At 37.5% G+C, this 21,518-nt stretch overlaps 2 protein-coding genes across 2 annotated transcripts in view; one reads left to right on the top strand and one right to left on the bottom strand.

Annotated features, from left to right (window-relative positions):
• Window positions 1-11,820, top strand: part of LOC134792738 (nitric oxide synthase-like) — a 47,758-nt gene extending 35,938 nt beyond the window's left edge. The window contains exons 6-22 of the mRNA XM_063764037.1: window positions 271-410; window positions 3,004-3,178; window positions 4,088-4,269; window positions 4,444-4,558; window positions 4,844-5,068; window positions 5,359-5,463; window positions 5,730-5,806; window positions 5,893-5,993; window positions 6,078-6,304; window positions 6,467-6,709; window positions 6,794-6,944; window positions 7,032-7,204; window positions 7,288-7,498; window positions 7,589-7,679; window positions 7,904-8,177; window positions 9,646-9,837; window positions 10,410-11,820. Coding sequence (XP_063620107.1) covers window positions 271-410; window positions 3,004-3,178; window positions 4,088-4,269; window positions 4,444-4,558; window positions 4,844-5,068; window positions 5,359-5,463; window positions 5,730-5,806; window positions 5,893-5,993; window positions 6,078-6,304; window positions 6,467-6,709; window positions 6,794-6,944; window positions 7,032-7,204; window positions 7,288-7,498; window positions 7,589-7,679; window positions 7,904-8,177; window positions 9,646-9,837; window positions 10,410-10,529 — 2,802 coding nt within the window. The 3' untranslated portion in view covers window positions 10,530-11,820. The remainder of the gene's footprint in view (window positions 1-270; window positions 411-3,003; window positions 3,179-4,087; window positions 4,270-4,443; window positions 4,559-4,843; window positions 5,069-5,358; window positions 5,464-5,729; window positions 5,807-5,892; window positions 5,994-6,077; window positions 6,305-6,466; window positions 6,710-6,793; window positions 6,945-7,031; window positions 7,205-7,287; window positions 7,499-7,588; window positions 7,680-7,903; window positions 8,178-9,645; window positions 9,838-10,409) is intronic.
• On the bottom strand, window positions 11,716-16,545 carry LOC134792744 (cilia- and flagella-associated protein 299-like). Its single transcript, XM_063764047.1, has 4 exons — window positions 16,295-16,545; window positions 14,890-15,067; window positions 12,669-12,866; window positions 11,716-11,994 (listed from the first exon to the last, which is right to left on the bottom strand). The coding sequence occupies exons 1-4, from the start codon at window positions 16,462-16,464 to the stop codon at window positions 11,824-11,826; spliced, it is 717 nt and encodes a 238-aa protein (XP_063620117.1). The 5' UTR covers window positions 16,465-16,545; the 3' UTR covers window positions 11,716-11,823.
• Window positions 16,546-21,518: the final 4,973 nt, after the last annotated feature.

The raw sequence follows: 21,518 nt of genomic DNA, 5'->3' as shown, positions 1-21,518 counted from the left end.
AATCTGTTCAACGTTCGTACGTCATCCGTCTATGCCACGCGATTTAACCTTTTGACCGCCAATTGTCATATTAAATAATAAATATAGATGGTCAAGCAAATCTTGTCAGTAGAAAAAGGCGACAAATTCAAATTTTCTATTAGACGATATCCCTTCGCGCCCACAAGTTTCAAATTTGCCGCCTTTTTCTATTACTGACAAGATCTGCTTGACCAACTTTATTAACTTTTTTTTCGACTTGCATCAAAAACTCAATGTTTTTTTTACTAGATCTGCATAAAGCTGGGATGGAAGCCGCCGTACACGATGTGGGACATTTTGCCGCTGGTCCTGCAGGCCGACGGCAAGGAGCCAGAGTTCTTCGAATTACCCCGAGATATTGTATTGGAAGTTCAGATGGAGCATCCTGAGTAAGTACCTAAGTAACCTACCTACAAGTCAACCCCTAACTTTATCTCTTTCTTACAAACACAAAAGGGCAAAGGGGCGGATTAAAAACGAATCGAAAACGGGGAACAGAACCCTATGGAGGAACCTGGTCTTCAACAGAAGGATATGATGTCACGATCCTCAGTATTGAGGGACCGACTGAAGAAGAAGAAAAACGAATATCAATGGCATTTCAGATTTCATAGACTTGTGAAAATGCCATAATAATAATCTAACTGCACTGCATATAGATTATAGAAACTTTATATGATATCATACATTTTACAAGCTTTTATTTAGTTTCACCTGTCCCGTTGTCTGTCTGTCTGTCGGTCTGTAATCAAATCTTGCAAGTTAAATTCGATCCACTTCCCGGTTTCCGATTGAGCTGAAATTTTGCATGCATGTATAAATCGGATGACAATGCAATATTATGGTACCATCGAGCTGATCTGATGATGGAGACAGGAGGTGGCCATAGGAACTCTGTGATGAAACAACGCAACCTAATTGTGTTAGGGGTTTTTAGAATTGTCTCGATGAGTACTAGTTGTCTGTCGTAAGAAAAGTACAGTCAGCGATAAAAGCTTGTACCAAAAATGAAATTTTTGCCAAAAACTTATTAAGTTTAGCGACCCACAATTAAAATCGTAGTCGCAAAATTATTGTACAGCGAGCATGACACAAAATATAACTAAACTGGAAAGAACATGTGTTCATTAATTTTATTGCATAATGTTAAACAGATACAAATAAGAATAAATATAAATTAAGACTTGTCAGTAACTTTATTGCTAAAATAAATTATACCTATATTTTAAATAGTTATAGGACTTATAGGTACTTACCAAGTTGTTACCTAATTTTCATAAGTTTCATAACGAATGATAAATTAATTTATCGACGTGTAGGTGTAGGTATTCATAGTAGGTAGATTAATATTATACTACTGAGGAGTAGGTAATAGGTAATAATTGTATATTTTATGGATCAATGATCTTAAAGGGAAACGTCATTGTTCCACATGGGTGATGTGTAAGACATCATTACGTATTGATGTCAAACGTAGGCGAAATGACGATGTGATGACACACGGGATACGCGTACGTAAATAAACTTGGTAATTAAATTGACGTTAGAAAGGTGATTCAGGAATTAATTTTGTAGATGTTTTCTTGTACAAGAATTCCGCGTATCTCGGTACTGTAAACACAATTTTACGGTATCTATTATCCAGATTCATGTGCACATTTATGGAAATGCTGCCGTGTACCTACAAATCGAATGGTTTGGATATACATTTGTGGGAACCTCGTTTCTTATCTCGCAAAATACTTATCACTCATCTTTTATTTATTTTTCTCACGCGTTAGTTAGTCACACTTATAATAATAGGTTTTTATCTCTTTTAAATAAAAATATAATCCCAATTACAGTACAATGACAAGTTACAAGCTTTCATGAATAGGGCCACAGATATTATCCCGCAAGGAATCACTCTCGTACCCTTCCGCAAACCGCACCGCAGATTGCCCGATGTGCCACACTGGCATGCCTTTGATACAAACTTTACATACCTACCAAATACCGTCAATGTGTTTGTGCCTCTGATTTGAAACATTTCTCAATTTGTCCATGGGTGAGGCGTTACACAGATTTTTTTTTTAACAAATTTTAAATTATCAAATTATGCATGATCGTAGTAACTAATTCCGATCCTTTCTGGCAGCCGGTCTGATGCAGACTTGTATAAAAATAACGGCGTCGGTAATAAGCTACAATATAGGTAGGTACTAGATAAAAAGTTCAGCTCAATTTCTATTCATTGGTAAATGAAAAGTAGGTAGTGAGAGAAACGTGCTAGAAGTGTACGATACTTATTCTAAAGTGCACTACGTGAGACATAACCCACGATGAAAAGATATTGCGTCTATCATATCCCAAGAAAATAACATTTCAAGTTCAATGACAACTATAAAAACATGCTTCTCAATGTTTCTAGAAAACAAGCACATATAATACCTATTTCGTTCTTGTATACAGGTTGCCCCGTAATTAATGTTATACACATTAATTAACCACCGACACCTGACGCTGGTCCCCTTGAAAATGAACTTATAGGTCTCGTAATAGTTTCGTGGTTTTCGAGACGATATGATCTTTCACAGTCTATTTATCAAGGCAATATTTCTGTGCATGTTTGAGAAAAATAATATTACGTGCTCTTGTATCTTATATGTCGGTCCTTAAAGTAAGGTGAGCCGAGGTCGACATGCAAATTTTTCGATTCGAGTTTCTGTAGAGGGAACTTTACGCAATTGTGCATAAGGTGGCACCACGCGCGAGATTGGATGCTTTTTCCGATAGGGCAGTAAATTGTGCAGTGAAATTAACTTTATTTATATGGTAAGAAGGGCATTAAATTTAGATTCTTCCTTTTTGAAGCATATTATATTTTATAATCACTCACAAACTTACAAATTCCATGAACGGGAACTTTACCCTTTCTGAAGTACTCTGCATACATATTTTTAAATCCTTTTTTAATGTTAAAATTAATTTTTCCTTTCTCAGATTGGACTGGTTCAAAGAGCTCGGCCTGCGATGGTACGCGCTGCCTGCCGTCGCCAACATGAGACTGGACTGCGGCGGCATCGAGTTTACTGCCACCGCATTCAATGGCTGGTACATGGGCACCGAGATCGGCTGCCGCAACTTTTGCGACGCCAGCCGCTATAATATATTGGAAGTGCGTATATTTTTAAACAATAGTGTTTATAAAATATAGTAGTGATTAAAACGTTTCGGTATAGATATAGATCTATACCGATACTACTGTTATACTGTAATAGACACTGGAAAGTCATGAAGAATTTGTTAGTACAGGAATAATGGTGTCCCGGATATTTGGGCAACGTAGTAAACTTTCATGTAAAGGGTACACCGAGCGGGTACTCGTGTCATGCATGAAGCGCATGCAGGAACAGAACCCGCTGGTGTTAAATGCAATTAATAGAATTTAAAATTCACTAAGCCGTTGAGTTATAGAAGGGATTAATTACTACAATAGCCCAATAATTGATCCTTCTGTAACTCAATGGCCTAGTGAATTTTAGGTTTACAACCGGACATCCGGGCTTAATAAAAGTTATTACATTTTTATTGCAAACTAACCAGCAATTAACCCTTAGCTCTAAACGATTATTTCTTTAACTCCTCGTGCTTGAATTAAGGTGCAGTAGGTTCATCCAGCGGAGTTCCTGAAAAATCGTAGAGCTTTTTGAAATCACAATACGGTTGCCAAAATTTTAATTAGCAAACTTAAGGCCTTCCTCTAGTAACTTTATCGATTCGAAACCTGATTTCTTGACTTTCGCTCTATAGAAAAAAATCATGATTCATGACCGTAGGCCTAAACCGCACCTTAAAAATGTGTAACAATTTTTGCAATAAAAAGCTAAAAATATGAAATTTGCTTCTGATAATGAACAATTTTATTTGTGACCGAACTCATAGATTATTTACTTTCTTTTTTGTTAATACTTACAAAAAAATCTAAATTCAAAAATATGTCATCCGCCATCCCAGCCTACGACCCTACACTCAGTGAGAGAAGAAGCTGAACCTACGGGGCCTTAAAATGTATACGAATTTGCAGAAAGTAGCGCTGAAAATGGGCCTCGAGACTACTTCGGCGGTATCCCTTTGGAAGGATCAGGCAGTGGTGGAGATCAACAAAGCCGTGTTGCACAGTTTCCTCAGGGACACAGTGTCCATCGTGGACCACCACTCTGCCTCCGAACAGTTTATGAAGCATTTGGAAAACGAAAACAAGGCTAGGTTGGTTAAATCTATTTTTAAACAAATATTGTGTGGATCCCAGTAGTGACCGTAAGCGTATGTACCTTACTGATATTTGAAATAACTTTGTATTTGTGTGAAGAAAGCATGACATTCCTAAATTCCCTAAAGCGTAAGGTAATCTCAATTATTTCTTACTTTCTATTTTTTCAGGGGAGGCTGCCCAGCTGACTGGGTCTGGATAGTTCCTCCGCTTTCATCGTCCCTAACACAAGTTTTTCACCAAGAAATGGCTAATTATTACATGAAACCGTCTTATGAGTATCAAGTAAGTAAACGCTTTATTAATTCACATTAATAAAATTAAAATTTCTCAATTTACCTACTTCAAACTTGAAAAGAAACATTAAAATCGAGCTTAAGTGTTTCAGAAGCATGTATGCAAGCTATGGCAAGAGATCGGCAATTTTAGCAAAATATAATTATAATTTTATGTTTGTTTGATACCCGACGTTAATGTTACATCTCTCATCTAAATATCAGCATTGGCCAACGCCAGCATCGAGCAAATTTTTGTATTTGTCGTCATTGATACTATTCTACTTTTTTGTAGACTGATGCTTGGAAAAAATACAACTGGGAAAAATCAGGAGAAAAGCCACATCGTAAATTCCACTTCAAGCAAATAGCACGAGCCGTCAAGTTCACCTCCAAGCTATTCACCACGGCCCTGTCCCGTCGCGTCAAGGTCACCATCCTCTATGCCACGGAGACAGGCAAATCTGAACAATATGCCAAAGAATTAGGAACTATGTTTGGACACGCTTTTAATGCTCAGGTGAGTTGGCACTAATTTGTAAACTGTTACAAATTGAATTGTTTTCCGTAAACGAAGCTTAAATTTTATGTAGGTATCATCATCACAATGAACTGGCCATACATATTTTTTGTGTGTAGTCATAATATAGGGCCTAGTCCCTACAGTGCACAGTATGCTACCATTATTATGTAGGTAAAATAATCTGCCCAATGAAGTATTTAATAGTAGTAGAACATAATTATAATATCTTGGCTAACCAGCCATTACTAAGTAAGGGACAGCTCATATGATTGTTAATTTTTGTCTAGGTTTTCGCGATGGATGAGTATGACATGTTCTCTATTGAACACGAAACGCTGATTTTGATCGTGACGTCAACATTTGGCAATGGAGAGCCTCCTGCAAACGGCCAGGTATGGATAATACATTTTTTTATTAAACTTAATGGGTTTATTGATATCCTATACGCTAGCGCCTTTATTTTACTCATAATGTTAAAAATAACCAACAAAATGACTCAAGGTTAATGTACGCCAAAATGCTGTTTTTGATGAAATGAATTAATGTATAATTTAACTATCGGGTGTAATCGTTACAAAATATTGACCTAGTGCAAACTGTAGCATTTAGAAATAAATCATGCTTTTCAAATACTTAATGTGAATTCTTTGTTTTACAGGATTTTATAGATCATCTCTTCCAAATACAAAATATGGAAAATGAACTAGATGGTTCTCAAAGCGCTCCCAGCCCAGGGTAACTATACAGACGAAAAATTAAAAATACATACTTAGATCCATACATAATGACCTGCAAACATTCTAAGATGTTTAATTTTGCAGTTTCAGGACACCAACACCAAAATCTTTAATGAGGACTAACAGCGTCATGTCACCACCACCAAGATGCAAAAAATCTCTTTCGCGCGTGGAATCCAATAGGAGTAAGAAATATTATTACAAGGCTTTCATAATCTTACGATATTCAAACAAGAGTTGATTTTATATCTTTACATTTTTACACACAGGTACAACCGGAGAATCATCCATCGAACACCTTGGTCCGTTGAGTAATGTCAGCTTCGCAGTGTTTGGTCTGGGATCCAGCGCATATCCCAAGTTTGCGAACTTTGCCAAAACTGTCGACAAAGTTTTGGGAGAACTGGGAGGTGAAAGGATCTTGGACATTGCGACTGGTGATGAAATGCTTGCACAAGAACAGGAATTTCGTGCTTGGTCTTCTAAAATCTTCCAGGTATACGATAACATTTTGTATACGAAAAGAAACAACAAATTGTTAATTTTACATTAAAAAAAACCGAATTCAATTTATGGACTTAAATCGATCCTAAGCATTTGATGCCCCTAACTCATGCTTCCCTTGTAGAACTATTTACTAAAAATCTAATTGTTTTAGGTTGCTGCCGAAACATTCTGCGTAGAAGAAAATATGCTAATGGATGCTAGAAACGCAATCTCTAAATTGCCGCTTACGGAAGAAACCGTCAGATTCGGCAAACCGTCTACAACTGTATCTATGAAAGAGGCCCTTGAGAGTGTATATAAGAGACAATTAATTCCTAGTTTGGTCAAAAAAGTTAAACGTCTAGGCGATCACACTGAAGACCGGGAAACCATATTTGTTGATATGCAACCAAGAGTAAGTTTATTCATATAATAACCCTTTTATTTCAAATTAGGCAATACCATATCTATAAACAATAACATTTTTGAAATCTTACAGGATGAAGTCAAATATGACCCAGGAGATCATCTGGGAGTTATGCCATGCAACCGTGAAGAAATTGTAAACTCGGTGTTGAAAAGACTAAAAGAGACAGACTTCGACGTCCCTGTACAACTACAAGTTATGAAGGAAACACTTACGCCTCTTGGTAAGATCGGACGTTGACTTGTAATAAAACGAAAGGTATGAAAATACGCATTTGGGGAGCTATTTTTAACTTTGATTAATTTTATAGGTTCATCAAAGACGTGGGAGAAACATGAACGCATAATACCCCCAGTGTCTATCCGAGATCTATTTACTCGTTTCGTAGACATAACAACTCCACCTTCAACGACTGTTTTGAAGTACTTAGCCAAAGCTTGCACTGACGAAAAAGACACGTTGAAAATAAATGAACTAATTCTGGTAAGTCATCTTAAAGCAAAGCCTATAAATTGTGATTTCTTTTTAAGAGTTGGAATTAAACCTTTTATTTTATTTTATTTCAGGACTCCGATAAATATGACGAATGGAAGCATTCCCACGTCCCCCATCTAGGAGAAGTTTTGGAAGACTTACCATCGTGCAAGCCTCAGGGTTCACTTCTAGCAGCGCTTCTCCCTACCTTACAACCAAGATTCTATTCTATTTCTTCGTCGCCGCTGGCGCACCCGAAACGTATACATCTCACTGTAGCTATCGTATTTTACAAAGTTCGAAGTAAGTTCTTATTTACGCAACGGCCGTAATGCACTCTGATCGCGCTAACCATTGCTGGTTATTTTTCATTAATTTCTTGTTATATTTCAGATGGTGCTGGTCCAGTTCATTATGGAGTTTGCTCAAACTATTTAAAGAATCTCATAGAAAATAAAGACGAAATCTTCGTTTTTACAAGACGGTAAGATGCTGTTCCCAAAATGTATAAACATGAATGTCATTTTAACAAAGAATAAAATACTTTGAACACAGTGTAAATCCTTACCTGATGCCGACATAATTATTTTTCATACAGGCAGGTAGGTAGGTATGGTTGCACCAAGGCACTAAAATAATATGATATGACTTTAATTTATGTAAACAAGAGTTAATATTAAGGAATCAATCCAAGTTTTTTATTTACAGTGCACCAACCTTCCACTTGCCAAAGAGTTTGTCGGTACCCCTCATCTTGATTGGGCCCGGTTCTGGTATCGCCCCACTGAGAGGATTCTGGCATCACAGAAAATACCAAATAAAAGAACTAAGTAAGAAGGAGAAGATTGGACAAGTTTGGTTATTCTTTGGGTGTCGAACTAAGGGAATGGATATATACAGAGTCGAAAAAGAACAAGCTCTTAGAGAAGGGACTCTTAACAAAGTGTTCTTAGCCCTTTCAAGAGAAAAAAAAGAGGACAAGGTAATCTTTTAACTGTATTTAAATATATTTTTTTATGTCTGTTTTTTTTTACTCTTTATTTTGAAAACCACACACTATTCGTAGCCATGATCTTACTCGTACTCTAGTTGTCTCGCACCAACAATGTAGCACTACTGTAGGTAAATAAATTGTTGGCTATTTGGAGACACGATAGCATGTGAAATGGTAGTAGCGATTCGGTAATTAAATACAATAACATAGTTAAAACCGTCGGTAAAATTGCTTGACACAATATGCTTAATTCACGACATTCAAATAATGAAAGCAATTTCCTTCCCCGAAATAGATTTTAAAAGGCAAATACGATATTTTTCTACTATAAAAATAGACTACACAAAATCCATCCATGCATAAATATGTTTCAAATTACTTTATTTTCCTTTCCATCAATATAAATGTGAGGTTTTATGCCTAAAGCGTTTTCATGCCCGATAAAGGGTTTTTTTAGGCATGGAACGCCACAAATCACCTTCTTAAAGAACAAGCTCTTGAAAGGTAGGCAACAAGTAACTCTGGAAGTCTGGAGTTTCATGCGTTTTTAGGCATCGGTAGCCGCTTACCACCAGGCGGGGGTTTACTGTAAGATTTGTTAGACCTGTACCCCAAAAGCATAAAATTGTTGTAGTAATTCACCGAATCGCATTTCACCTCGATCTCATATTTAATTTTCGCATTGTGTCTCAAAAGTTTTTTTTTCTAGTGGCTATAAGTTTTAGTCGCATTTCACCTCGATCGTGCATTTAAATATCGCGTTGTGACTCAATCGTTTATTATTTTATACGTTATTAGTTTTAGTCGCATTTCACCTCGATCGTGCATTTAACTTTCGCGTTATGACTCAATCGTTTATTACTTTAGTCGCATTTTACCTCGATCGTGTATTGTATTGGCGACGTGATTCAACGCAACAGTATGAAGATTGAGTAGATTGATGATTCTGTAGACATAGGTGTAATTCTTAATTTCGGATACTTGGCGTTAAATAAAGCAAAACAAATGATCTAAGACACAAAGCTGCTTTATTACTCCTTAAAAGAAACCTAATTATCTTCTTAAACTAACACAAATTAGAGTCCCAAACAGCAGCAGTCGAACGCGGCGAAATGCGTCTACGGTAAAATACTACACAAAAAATTTAATACTACAATTTAATTATACTAATGTCAAAAGCTACGCGAAAAAGTCAATCACGGCGAAATGCGTCTACGGTAACATACTACATAAAAAATTTAATACTACAATTTAATTATACTAATGTCAAAAGCTACGCGAAAAAGTGCGTCAAGTAAAAAAATCTAGTGATATCTTTTTCATTCAAGGTGAAATGCGATTCGGTGAATTACTACAACAATTTTATGCTTTTGGGGTACAGGTCTAACAAATCCTAGATTGCCACCGAGGGCGTATCAATAACGGTATTACTTCAACAATAAACATTCGATTGCAGAAATATGTCCAAGACCACTTAAGAGAGGAGGGCAAAGCAATAACCAGAATGCTCATGGAGGAGGGCGGACACTTCTACGTGTGTGGAGACTGCAAGATGGCGGAAGAGGTACAACAGACGCTCAAGCAGATTCTGCAACGGCACACCAACTTCACGGAGCTCGAGGCGGAGCATTTCATAATGAACTTAATGGTAGTAACTTGTTTCACAAAGTACATTTTTACGCTCATTCTTTAAGTACAGTTTTAGAATATGGGCACTTTAGTACTGTCGTATAAACTTAGTGTTGGAATGAGTTATTTCTTTTTAACGACAAATTATACTCGAAATTCATGATGCCTATCAGATTTTGCCTTCTGCTTCAAATCATAATTAAGTTGAAATATTTTAGTGAAAAAAAACACTGGAAATAATCATTGTCGTGGCTTCCGACCTCCGCGGCGACCTGACACAGACCGACTGACTGACTGGCTGACTGACATACATATTTGGAACTTTGAAACTACAGACATTTAAATTCAAATTAGGAAAGACACTACAATCATGAACGTTTTTGATGTTCAGAAGCTTCTTATTTAATTTTACTAAATAAAATTTACTGGGCAATATACGTTTGTGAATATTTTAATCAAACTAAAAATATGAAACTGTTTGATATTTTCACACTGTATTTAACTACGCGATGGCTCGTAATTATCCGCGAATGCAAAATGTAGTGTCCCATTATAATTACACGTGAACTCAATTTTCTGTATTCGTTTCAGGACGATAACCGATATCATGAAGACATATTCGGCATCGTTTTACGCACGGCTGAGGTGAAGAATGCCTCCAGAGAAACCGCTCGTAGATCCCGACTGGAATCAGCACAATCTCAATATTAAAATCAATTACAATTTAGTTCATTTACCTTTTAACTAACACTCCGCAAATTTCATGTTGTGATAAGGGAACAAATTATGGGGAATCAAAGATTGTATATAGTTTACAAATTCATTCAGAGAAATGCTATGATTAAAATGCATGCATTTAGGTATAGAACTAGAAGCGGGATTGATTTCTCTTACCTACTGATTAAAAGGTATTTAAAGGAATATTACTTACTTATATCGACTAGCGTCACTTCCTATTCCACTATGGTAACACGATGGCATAATAAGTACCTGGTCTATGGCAAGTTATTCCAGCCAGAACAAACTTCAGTGATGGACCAATAACTTTTATGTAATTATTAAGTTTTATATTACTTCTTATATTATTTGATTGATGGAATTAATTTCTAAAGTAGTATTTTATGCAGTATTAAATTATGAAATTGTTTACCATGTACATTGAAAGGTCTCCAATTCAGTATTTTTTAATATAATATCAATAGGTCCTTAACACAAGACTCAATTTGTTTTTGTGATTGGAGAATTGTTTGAAATCATTAAATGTGTTATAGGTTATAGGTAATTTAAAATATAAATTATTCAAAATAATTAAGGGACGTTTACTTAGATTTAATATACTTATTTATTAACTGCTTTATTTTATTGCAATGACTGAAAAGCGTGAAGCAAGCCAAATAAGTACTGTTACGGTTTAGACATACCTACACATTGTGTATCTAACATTACTTACAGTTCATTCATTATTTACACAGACAATAACACGTATGTGCGTAGCAATGTGTACTGCAGCTACGTGACAGAACTACAAAACTTTGTCCCAGTTGTAAATAAGTACCTAGGCCTTAGACCGTCTTCAAAAAAGTTTCTGCGCCAATTCAATATGAATACCAGTGCGCCGCGCCGCGCCGCAGTCGCGCAAATGTTGCCTTTCTGTGTGGACGCACGTAGCTTTTATGTCTTCTATGTTATTATTATGTGTCAAACTTACACTAAGGCCCAGGACTGTAGCATATTATATAACTGGAAAAAATTAAGGACCATGTACGGTTCCTAAGTACATATTATATTGAGTTGAGAAAAAAGATGACATGCTCACTGAGCTTTGCTCAGCTTGTCATTTCGTGAATATTGTTTTCAAGAACATAAAAGGAACTGTTATATTTAGAGGTAAAACTAATTAAATATGTTAGATTATTTATTTGTATACCTTTAGAATATTTTTGATAAACTTGTGTAGTTTGGGGAAAATACAATTTTTATTAATAATAAAACTATACCGAGTTGTTTAACTTTTTCTCCTAACAACGTGGTCATAAATCTCTATTTGTGTGTATCTCGGAGAAAAGATCCTCTGCTTCATGGTGTTCTGCCCGGGGTCCTGCTGAGGGTCAGGCCAGATGATCTTGTGGTCGTGTCGGTTTTGGAACAGCAGTCCTTTTTCCGGGTCCATGACAGGCTAAAAAGGACGAGTCTAGGTCATATCTTATAATGCGATGTCTGTGAACTGTTTTCTCTTTGGGCGCCTGGTTATAAAAACACTTACTGTCGCCGTTTGGATAAATAAACCCTTAAATGTCACTCTTTGTACGAGCATAGTCCATAGTATTACGTATAAATACCTAAGCAATTACGTTGCGTTTAAATAGTTGCACTCTTTGAGCAAACGAAATTTATTTTATTCTTCAATTAAACGAAAACAAAGCAATAATGTACGTACAAAGACAAACGTTTGCTTTGAATATCTTTTCACCTTCTTTCTTATTTATCTACTTATTGAAACTACTAAATTGGTTTTCTGCAGAGAAACAGATTTATCCATATCCACAAATTGCACTAGTTGCATTGCAATGAAAATAATGACATCTGCGGTGTTTATAACCTAAATCTATGTAGGTAAGGGTAAGGATACACCTTTATCTCGGAATAATTTTAAACAGCGGTAATAAATACTTACTTAAGTAGAAGTAGGTTATACAAATAGTAACCACTTTATTCCATACAGCTACTATACGCGCAATTTAGCGCCCCGTTATTCTGTTAATAGAATGCCGAAGATGACAACCTGTTGTCGCTACAAAAAGTTCTTGCTCACTTACCTTACAATTCCTGCTGGAGCTTCTACTCACTTACCTTATAGTTCCTGCTCATGTTGCTCCTAACAGTCCCATGGCGCCAATGGTAGTAGCCCAGGTCACTGTCCCTCGGCCACAGCATCTTGCTGGCTCTGAAGAAAGGGACCCAGTTCTCTGATATAAGACGGTGCGCGTAGTCGATATACCCGGAGATTTCGAAACCGCCCCTCGTGAAGTGTCGGATGAATATTATTGACTGTGGAATAACAAACGGAAGTCAGGAATTGTTTCGTCAGCATATTCATTTATAAGTCCAGAGCGGGCGTCTGCAGAATTGAAATTTTATCGATTTGGCTACCTGAAAGCCCCATTTACTTGGGGTCGGCGCAGCATGTCTTTCTCTTCCACACCTCTCTGTCGCCCGTCATTTCATCATTCACTTGCGTTCGTTTCATATCATCTCTCACACAGTCCATCCTCCTTTTCCTCGGTTTTCCTTTCCTCGTACTTCCCTCCACATTCATTCGTAATACCTTTCTCGTCACATGACTTTCATCCCTCCGCATCACATGCCCGTACCACGCTAGGCGATTTGCCCTTACTTTTTCTGTTATGGGTGCAACTTTCAGGCTTCCTCTTATATACTCATTCCTTATCCTATCCATTCTCGTCACGCCACACATCCATCTTAACATTCTCATCTCCGCTACATGCAATCTCTTTCCATCCGTCACCTTTAGGGCCCAACACTCTGATCCATACATGACGGCAGGTCTTATGACTGATTTATAAATTTTACCCTTCAACCGAAGAGGCATTCGGGCGTCGCAAATGGTTCCCGTGACCTGTCGCCATTTCATCCATCCTGTGCTAATCCGGTTTTTCACGTCACGGTCAATATCGCCATCGCACTGTACGAGCGAACCGAGGTACTTAAAGTCGGAGCAGACCGGCAATGTAACGCCATCGAGTTCTATGGCAGCAAAACTGGAGAGACCGCCAAAATCGCAGAACATGTGTTCTGTTTTAGATCTGCTGATCTTCAGGCCAACATTCTCCAATTTTTGCCGCCATTTCTAAAAATCTGCTCTGCACCTCGAGTTCGTTTTCACCAACAAGCACAATGTCATCGGCAAACAGCATACACCAGGGTGCCTCCTACTGTATGTCCGATGACAGAGCGTCCATAACAAGCAGGAAGAGGTAAGGGCTTAAAGCCGATCCCTGGTGCAAGCCTACCGTGACACTGAACTTGTCGGTGGTGCCAGCAGCTGACCGGACGCGTGTACAACATCGGTTGTACATTAACCGGATTAACTCTACATACTTCCCAGGCACGCATTTCTCTTTCAGAGCCCACCACAAAACCTCTCGGGGTACTCGGTCGTATGCTTTTTCGAGGTCAACAAACACCATATGCAGGTTCTTTTTGGCATGTCTGTATTTTTCGCACAGATAGCGAAGTGCAAAAATGGCGTCTGTTGTACCTCTCCCCGGCATAAACCCGAACTGGTTTTGTGTTATATCACTCTCATTTCTCAGGCGTCTCTCTATCACTTTTTCCCATACTTTCATGCTATGTGACATGAGCTTTATTCCTCTATAGTTGTTGCATTCCTGTACATCCCCTTTGTTTTTAAATTTTTTTTTATGGCACTCCTTTAAGAACAAGTAAGTTAATCTAGCTTATTACCTAGCTCCAGTTTGGCTTACGCGCGCTTATATTTCACGACACGACACTTTAGGGTTTAATAAAATAAGGTCTTACTGACACGGCTAGTAAATTTAAAATTTCATATCTGCAGTATGCCAAGCCGGTTAGCTCCCTGTCGAACTACCAGCACAGGATTTAAGGGATCACTGACATCGGCTCCCTCACTAGCCAGCACATATTATGGTTTCACCTTCGGGTATACAATCACATGGTTCAATGGCTGAGATATCTGCTTAATTCTCTTTGGTCATAGTCACCTGTAATATACCAAGCCGGTTGACTCTCTCCCGAACTGCCAGCTCACGGTTGAAGGGATCACTGACATCGGCTACCTCACTAGCCAGCACATATTATGGTTTCACCTTCGGGTATACAATCACATGGATCACAGGCAGAGATAGTCATAGTCACCTGTAGTATACCAAGCCTGTTGGCTCTCTCGCGAACTGCCAGCTCACGGTTGAAGGGATCACTGACATCGGCTCCCTCACTAGCCAGCACATATTATGGTATCACCTTCGGGTATACAATCACATGGATCACAGGCAGAGATAGTCATAGTCACCTGTAGTATACCAAGCCTGTTGGCTCTCTCCCGAACTGCCAGCTCACGGTTGAAGGGATCACTGACATCGGTTCCCTCACTAGCCAGCACGTACGGCTTGACCGTCGGGTATACGATCTCGTGGATAAATGCGCGACGCTGGATGAACTCTTTCTCTGATAGGGTGTCGCCATGAGCTCTAAGGATAAAAACGGGTTATTTTCCTTCATTATTCTCATCTTATTCTTTAATTCAACTTCTTGAACACTCGACTTTTAACAGTTTTATTACTAAAAAGTAAAATTTACGGGTAGATTATCATGGCCGATGCCAATAGTGCCTGCCAAAATATAATGCAACACATCTTTCGGGTGATTTAGCAGGAGTAACAGCAAATTATGCCGAAAAACTTAAATATTGTTTAATTAGTTGATTTCTGAGGTTATTTATTGGTATTGGTGGAATGTTGGACGATATATAATACTGGCATAACACAATTAAACGGATTGTTAATAAATTGCGGAAGGTTTTCAACTAACAAAATAACTCCAATAATTTCATTACACATGATTAAAATATCTCGTGTTCTGAAACCGGATGAAAGTAGGTACATGTAGTAATAATGAAATACTTACATACCTTTGAAATAGTAAAATGTTTGTCACTTATTGGAAAATATAGGAATGCCAATTCTATTTCATTATCACAATTTGTTAGTTTTCGTTTTTAATTCGAATGTCGTGTCCAAAGAAAAAAAATAAACTTAAGCTTATTTTATCATTGACTCATTTATTGAGCTTATTTTATCATCAATCATCAGTATCATCACCCATACATTCACACAATTAAACGCCCAGATTAAAATAAAAAGCATGTATTATATTTTATCATTAATACCTTAGATATTAATAGTTTTCATTGCGCAGGAAAAGTAAGTAAATAAAATGAATAAATTCGCATTTCAGCAAGACCTCGCCCATCGGTTATAACTTTTCACTAATATTAGGCGTCGTGCCTCGCATCGAAAACCTCCACTAAAGTTCTTATAGTTTTTTTATGTCTTATACTATAATATAATAAATATCGAGTCTCAAGCCAAGTACCTATCTGTCGAAATCATTGAGCTATTATTACTTCATAGAGAAGCCATACCACACAATGAAGTTGTCTGCACCGCAGCGTGAACCACGCGACCAAAACCTCGTAAGCGCCGAGAAAATCATGGCGCTTACGCGTTTAGGTCGCGAGATTTACGTTTCGCTTTAGTACATTTCGACAACAAATGTCGGCCGTCAACAACCCATGGCGCAAAATACTGGTTCACTGTGCCGGTTCTGTAGTTCTAATAGTTCAATGGTCGAAATTACATCGCATTTAATGTTTCATCCTTGGCAGACCATAGATGTCGGATCGGATAGGATGTTACCTGTATCCCAAAGCAGCAACAGTCCGAGAAGTTGTTATGCTCCTGAGATTTCTCAGATCCGCTATATCTATTAAGGAGTCCAAGTAGTCCTCCCAAGTGTCGAAGGCCAGTAACCGTCTATCGGCCTCCACGGACACAGGATACTCGTTTTTCTTTTCGGCCATCGCCATGATTGTTTATTTTAACAAGGCTATTTAAACTAAAGTAAGAAATTATAATTGAAACTACATTAATATGAGCAGACGAAAAACCATGATTGACGGACGACGTTAAACGTAAAATGTGAATTTGACGGATTAAAAAGTTGTTGTCTCTGGTAGATAAAAAAAGTTTTATATGGTCTTGTCTGTGAAACTATAGCTTGGACCAATAAAAAGTTTAAATATACGGCAGACTATTTTGTACCGAAAATTATCGACATGGCGTCTCTGTTGGTTATATCCTCTAAGATTATTACAGATACCTTTCTGTGCTTTCTACCTTGTATAGATAGGCTAATCAAATTAGATTTTTGAAGTAAAAACTTCTTTAGCGGCGCTGAGCACTTTTTGTGATGGGGAAAAAATGTTAAAGTCACGAGAGCGTAAGACGTAAGACGTGACGTCACGTGTGATGGACACTGTTACAATGTCATTGAGTTTTTCTTTTTTGATTTAAATGCCATCTAGTGAGTTTCCCTCAAACTGGTACTAATATAACTTTAGTACTCACAGTGATGTGCTTAGGGGTTTCAGATAATGCGACGAAATAACGCTAGACGGCGTTAACCTCAATTATACATAGTGTTGCAGACATTTTGCACTAGGTGGCGCTGTTATTAATATTTATAGTTACAATGTCATTGTCAACCCGTTGTTTTTTTTTTTCGAAGAATTGATTCCCAGCATGATGAAAATAGTTTTAATAACTTCATTTAGTCCTAAAAGCGTGTTGAGGAATAAAAACAATGGCAGCTCATCAAGTCAGGTAAGGGGAAACAGTCGTTAGCCCTGTATTTCAGGTAGGGATAGGTGGAATAGGCGAGATGAATCAAGTCCCTATTAAATTAACTAATCTTACCCCTATTTACCAGTCAACGCCACGTCGGTGCCCATAGTATAGCCCAAAGCCGGGACCAGCTGAGCCAAAAACACGTGTTTCGTTCAAGCGCAAAATTAATACTACCCATTCTGTCAAATTAATTTCGGTTAGAGTCTGTGCGGAAAGAGAAGAATCGTGGAATGTATGAGGCCCAATACATTCCACAACTCTTCTCTTTCCGAACAGACTCTAGTAAACAATGTACAGTGCGACATAAAATAGTATAAAATAAATGAGGGCGTTTCGTACCTAACTGTGACATTTATGACGTTAAATCTTAGAGCATTTAGTAACTGGAGATGTCATCGCTGTTATTTTCTTTACGAAACAGTCTGCCGATTTTTGCGGGGGAGGGGACGTCAAATGTATTGCTATTGTTTCTGAACGCAACCATATTTGACCGAATGGTTTTATTCGTGTATCCATTCACCGACTCACTCACTCTCTTCTTTCTCAACAACTCCCACTATTAACATCGCTCTGTAAAATAATTAAGTTTTAATGGAAAATATATAATTTTCTTTGATAAAAAGTGACTTTTAATCATCCACCAACATAAATGGTGCCGAAACCCGGGATTATGTTTCTGAACGCAACCATATTTGACCGAATGGTTTTATTCGTGTATCCTTTCACCGACTCACTCACTCTCTTCTTTCTCAACAACTCCCACTATTAACATCGCTCTGTAAAATAATTAAGTTTTAATGGAAAATATATAATTATCTTTGATAAAAAGTGACTTTTGATCATCCACCAACAGCTATTTCTACATGATTTGTACGTAACGTACAAATAGCCATGTCAGTCCTTACAAAAGTTTGCACAATTGTGCAGAGGGGTAAGCTCTCAAAGGCGCCTCCAGTTATTAAATGCTTAAACATGGCAACAATTCAGTATGGAAAATGTTAGGTTCCAGTTTATTTAATTTCTACTATTTTATGTCGCACTATAAGTATCCCTATTTTAATGCCGCATGTTTAAAACTTTGTGTCACGTGCTAATACGCTATTGCGTCCACAAATATTTTAACTCTACACAACTTGACATTTTGAAACTGTTAGAGGTGTTACCGGCCAAATTCAAGTAGCATCTAACTATTTCCAATATACGCAATCTCAGGAATAGTTTGTGGGTGAAGTATGTCCTCTGTTTAAAGCTTCTTAGACTGAACAGAGTACTGATCCTCTTAGGAGAGACGTTATGTACTTATGGTATAAGAACGGTGACCACGCGCACACTTTTTTAGGAAACATTACCTTTTGTTCAATGGGTCCAGTCTAACTCTTGCGCAGAGAAAGAATACATAGAGAATAGAGAATTCTTCTATTGAGAATTTCCAAAAAAAATACGCAATTACATCCTATTATTATCAGATAATATATATACTGTCAGTCTATATTTTACCAATATAACCATAAAAATCTTATAACTGTCAGTTTCCTTGTCTCGTTTGACTGTCCGACAGTGCAATACTCGCGAATATGAATAACTAGCGACTCGCCCCGGCTTCGCACGGGTTAGTTAAATTATACACTTAAACCTTCCTCAGGAATCACTCTATTGATAGGTGAAATCCGCATGAAAATCCGTTCAGTAGTTTTTGAATTTATCGCGAACAAACATACAAACAGACAAACGCGGCGAGGGACTTTGTCTTATAAGATGTTGTACAGGGTGGGCCAAAAGTTTGAAAATTGAAAAAAAAAAACTTCAAATCGTACATTTTTAATACTACTTTTAAAAACACAAGTTATGGAAATTTATGACTCAAAATAATGTGTAGATTAGTGGCCAACCTGAGTTTCTAGGCGCTCTTGAAGGCAAAATCCCAAATTATGGATTTTTTTTTCGAAATATTCCCCTCGGGGATATTGGCGATTTTCCGAATTTTTTTCCTTAAGAGCTGCTCAAAATCTTTCGAATTTGAGTCAAAGACTACAGATTTGAGGTAATACCACAGAAAAAAAATCAAAAGGACCGAGATCGGGGCTGGGTGGTGGCCATTTGTTATCATTCCTTTCGGAAATGAGATGAGCATCTGATTGGTTATTCGAATCATTTGGTTTTAATTCATAAACAAACTGAATGTTTTAAACCTTAAGATGAAAATTATGCTTCAAAACTTGTCGCAATGTTGAATTTTTTATTGTCCGTAGCCCAAACTCTCTTACGCGTTGATTGTTGCGGATTTTGCCGAACGCTTGCTCCACAATGTCGGCCGTTCTCTCAGAGGCTGGACGTCCGCCAGGCATTATTGCTATGGTCGAGCTGGTTGTTTCAACCATTATGATCAATTTGCGTATAACATTAACACTTGGAACCTCACGTTAATCTCGTAAATGATATTCCTGTCGATACACCCATGGTGCAGTAAACAACGATTTAGGGTTCTGGTAAAAAGCTCATACACAAAATGTAGGCTCCGTTCCTGTGTATTGCTCTATGCCAATAAAATTTCCACGAAACGAGGCGTATAGCAACATACCCCCCCGCCGCACCCCGCCAAGCGGTTTTGAAAAATTCAAGATTAAAACTACCAACACCCTTTTGGCCCACCCTGTAGTGATAATTCATAAATATTCGATATTCAGTGGCTATGTTTCAAGTTTTTTGCTAAAAGTTAAATTAACAGGTGTTTGTGGTGTAGGTATGGTGATGGGCAATAATTTTTGGTAGTGGACATACAATTTACATGTGACGCCAACTGTGTAAACCAAAACATCTACATCCATACAATGTAAGTACCTTAGTCCGTATTTTCAATAACATACAGCTGCTAATAATGTGACTACAAAAATATGAAGTCAGTTAATACGCATATAATAAAAATAAACTAATATAATGTTTATTTGCGGGTGAAGTTCTGTCTTTAGTCCTGCTCAATACTTGGTCACTTCAGAACAAAGAGGTTTCTTAAGGCTACTTCAGTGCGTTAGGCTTGTTACTGGCCCCAGCTGCTGGCACAAAAGGTAACTATGTCACTGGTCAGCATATACTAAACAACACGTCGGTACCCCTGTATAAGTGTAAAAATATGGGTGCACACATCATACTATAATATGTCCCATAGCTCTTATGTCAGCGAATTAAGAACTTTGGGACATATTTTGTGTAAGTTATATTATATGCGCCCATATTTTTACACTTGACCGTACGTACCTACAGTAAAATTGTTAATAGTACCTACATACATACAAACTCAATCCTTAGATTTAAGAATATTGCCGTGCCCAACCAGGGCCCATGTCAAAACAACTTATATTTATTTATGAATTATGAAATTATGCAGACGAATCTGGTTCATACATACTTATACTGGGGTAATGGTGTGATAGGCACTTATTTGTTCCTTTAGGTAGTCTGTTTAATAGTCATTGGAAAATAATGTAAATAAACAAAAATACGTTACTCGTTTATTCATCCGACTTTGTTATTTCCGCTGGGCACAGTGCATATAATAAATTGCCATTCACAAAACCGAGTTACCCACAAAAACGTTCCCGTGAGTACTTACTTCGGCCGTATCTCCAAAATTCACCAAAATTAAGACGCAAATCGACTCCACACGTAATGGTGCAGGTAATTTTTCCAATTGCTATTGAAGTGGCTGTCGAACGCCGGGTGTATTCAAAATAAACTCAACATATTGCCCCAGTGTAGTGCCTGCGTAATTCGTTTCTGCTTGAGGTTAAATTTTAGGGAAACATTTTTCCTGAGAGGGTCCCCTAATTTATTTGAAGCGTCAGGTTTAAATGTGTCTAAAAGATGTTTTTCCGCCGGCAAAAGCATATGGTTCGTTATTTGATCAAACCTAATTTCTGTTACCGCAATTATTCAAATTTTCCAATTTCAAATTTTCGATAATGACACCAAACTTAATGCAGAAACCTAAACAGATGCTTTCATAAATTTATGATTGTATGGGACAAATCATCCTCAACCTTTCAACCACACCGCACCAAAAATCAAGGTGGCTCCCGTTCCTAAAATGATCTAAGGGTTCTAAGGACTCACTATGCTAAAGGATATCTCATCATCATCAAACGCCGTAATTCTCATAGCTGTACAGTAACTCAAATATATATACTATTCAGTGAGCTGGTGGTCGAAAGTAGGTCTACATTTCATTTTTTTTGTGTAT

Source organism: Cydia splendana, chromosome 8 (genome assembly GCF_910591565.1).
Source record: "Cydia splendana chromosome 8, ilCydSple1.2, whole genome shotgun sequence".
Taxonomy (NCBI): domain Eukaryota; kingdom Metazoa; phylum Arthropoda; class Insecta; order Lepidoptera; family Tortricidae; genus Cydia; species Cydia splendana.
The sequence above is the reverse complement of the archived record's forward strand: the minus strand, read 5'-3'. Positions and strand labels throughout refer to the sequence as shown.

Excerpts from the sequence above, each read along its gene's own strand:
- LOC134792744 (XM_063764047.1), bottom strand. The coding sequence starts at position 16,464 with ATGGCGATGGCCGAAAAGAAAAACGAGTATCCTGTGTCCGTGGAGGCC. Across the intron at positions 15,068-16,294 it reads GTTGCTGCTTTGGGATACAG|AGCTCATGGCGACACCCTAT; the intron begins GTAACATCCTAT and ends TTTTATCCTTAG. Across the intron at positions 12,867-14,889 it reads ACAGGCTTGGTATACTACAG|TCAATAATATTCATCCGACA; the intron begins GTGACTATGACT and ends GTTATTCCACAG.